Genomic DNA, 1259 nt, shown 5'->3' with positions numbered 1-1259 from the left:
TCATATCTTGATGCGGTGAAACATGCGGACAATGGCTCGGCGGATCTCCTTTGTTTTGGCGCTATAAATGAGAGGGTTGAGCACAGGAGGTACAAAGAGGTAAATATTGGACATGAGGACATGTATGTAGCGTGGGACATGCTTCCCAAAGCGGTGCACTGTGGAGACCCCAATCATTGGCACATAAAATGCAAGTACAGCCAAGATATGAGACACACATGTGTTGAGAGCTTTGAGACGTTCGTCACGAGAAGCAATAGCCAAGACTGAGCGCAGAATGAGCACATAGGAGATGAAGATAAAAAACAGGTCCATGACAAAGGTGGATACAAGAACAAAGAGTCCGTAGATGCTGTTGATAGTGATATCAGCACAGGCCAGCTTCATCATGTCTGGGTGCAGGCAGTAGGAGTGGGAAAGAACATTGGATCTGCAGATAGGCAGCCTTTTGATGAGGAAGGGAAGAGGAAAGAGGGTGATGAAGCTGCGAGAAGTCACAGCTAAACCCATTCCAGCAATGACTTGATTGGTGAGCACAGTGGCATAGCGCAAGGGATCACAAATGGCCACATAGCGGTCAAAGCTCATGGCCAGCAGAATACCCGACTCCATCATGGAGAAGGAATGAATGAGAAACATCTGAATTAGGCAGGCATCAAAAGCAATGTTTCGAGCATCAACACAGAAGGTTCTGAGCACAGTGGGCAGTGTGGCCATGGACATGGCCACATCACTGAAGGACAACATGGACAGGAAGTAGTACATGGGCTCATGGAGACTCGCTTCCACTCGCACAGCCTGCAGGATCACTGTGTTGTCCCCCAGGGCCACAGCATACATCAGACAGAGGGGCCCTGCTAGCCAAGAGAGAGAGCTCTCCAAACCAGGGATACCAGTCAGGAGGAAGGAGGCAGGGTGAGTGACATTGAACAATCCCATGGCAGCAGGAACCCAAGGCACTTTTTAGGGTCAGACCTTCTCAACTGAAGACTTCTGAGAGTTGTACTTACTAGAGGACAAGAAACCAGGGAGTAAGAGATGCAGCAGGTGGTGCCTACATAGTTGGAAAGTGATATATTCATGAAATTACTGGTTTGAGGAAAATGCAGGCAAACTTCTCTTCTTCATATTTTAATTATCAGGCCCTGGGCTGGGCTAATATTTCCCGCTGTTTTATGGAAGGAAGAAATTGACAAAAGCTTCAAGCATACAAATTAGTTACAAAGAAAATGTTTAAACTATATTATCCACAGTTTTAA

The 1259-nt window shown here is 46.7% G+C and overlaps 1 protein-coding gene across 1 annotated transcript; it reads right to left on the bottom strand.

The window, feature by feature from the left end:
- On the bottom strand, positions 1 to 939 carry OR51I2 (olfactory receptor family 51 subfamily I member 2). Its single transcript, NM_001391400.1, has one exon. It carries the CDS (start codon positions 937 to 939, stop codon positions 1 to 3), a length of 939 nt encoding a protein of 312 aa, NP_001378329.1.
- Positions 940 to 1259: the final 320 nt, after the last annotated feature.

The sequence above is a fragment of the Equus caballus genome, chromosome 7, assembly GCF_041296265.1.
Source record: "Equus caballus isolate H_3958 breed thoroughbred chromosome 7, TB-T2T, whole genome shotgun sequence".
In the NCBI taxonomy this organism is placed as follows: Eukaryota; Metazoa; Chordata; class Mammalia; order Perissodactyla; family Equidae; genus Equus; species Equus caballus.
This window is presented reverse-complemented; position numbering and strand designations above follow the sequence as displayed.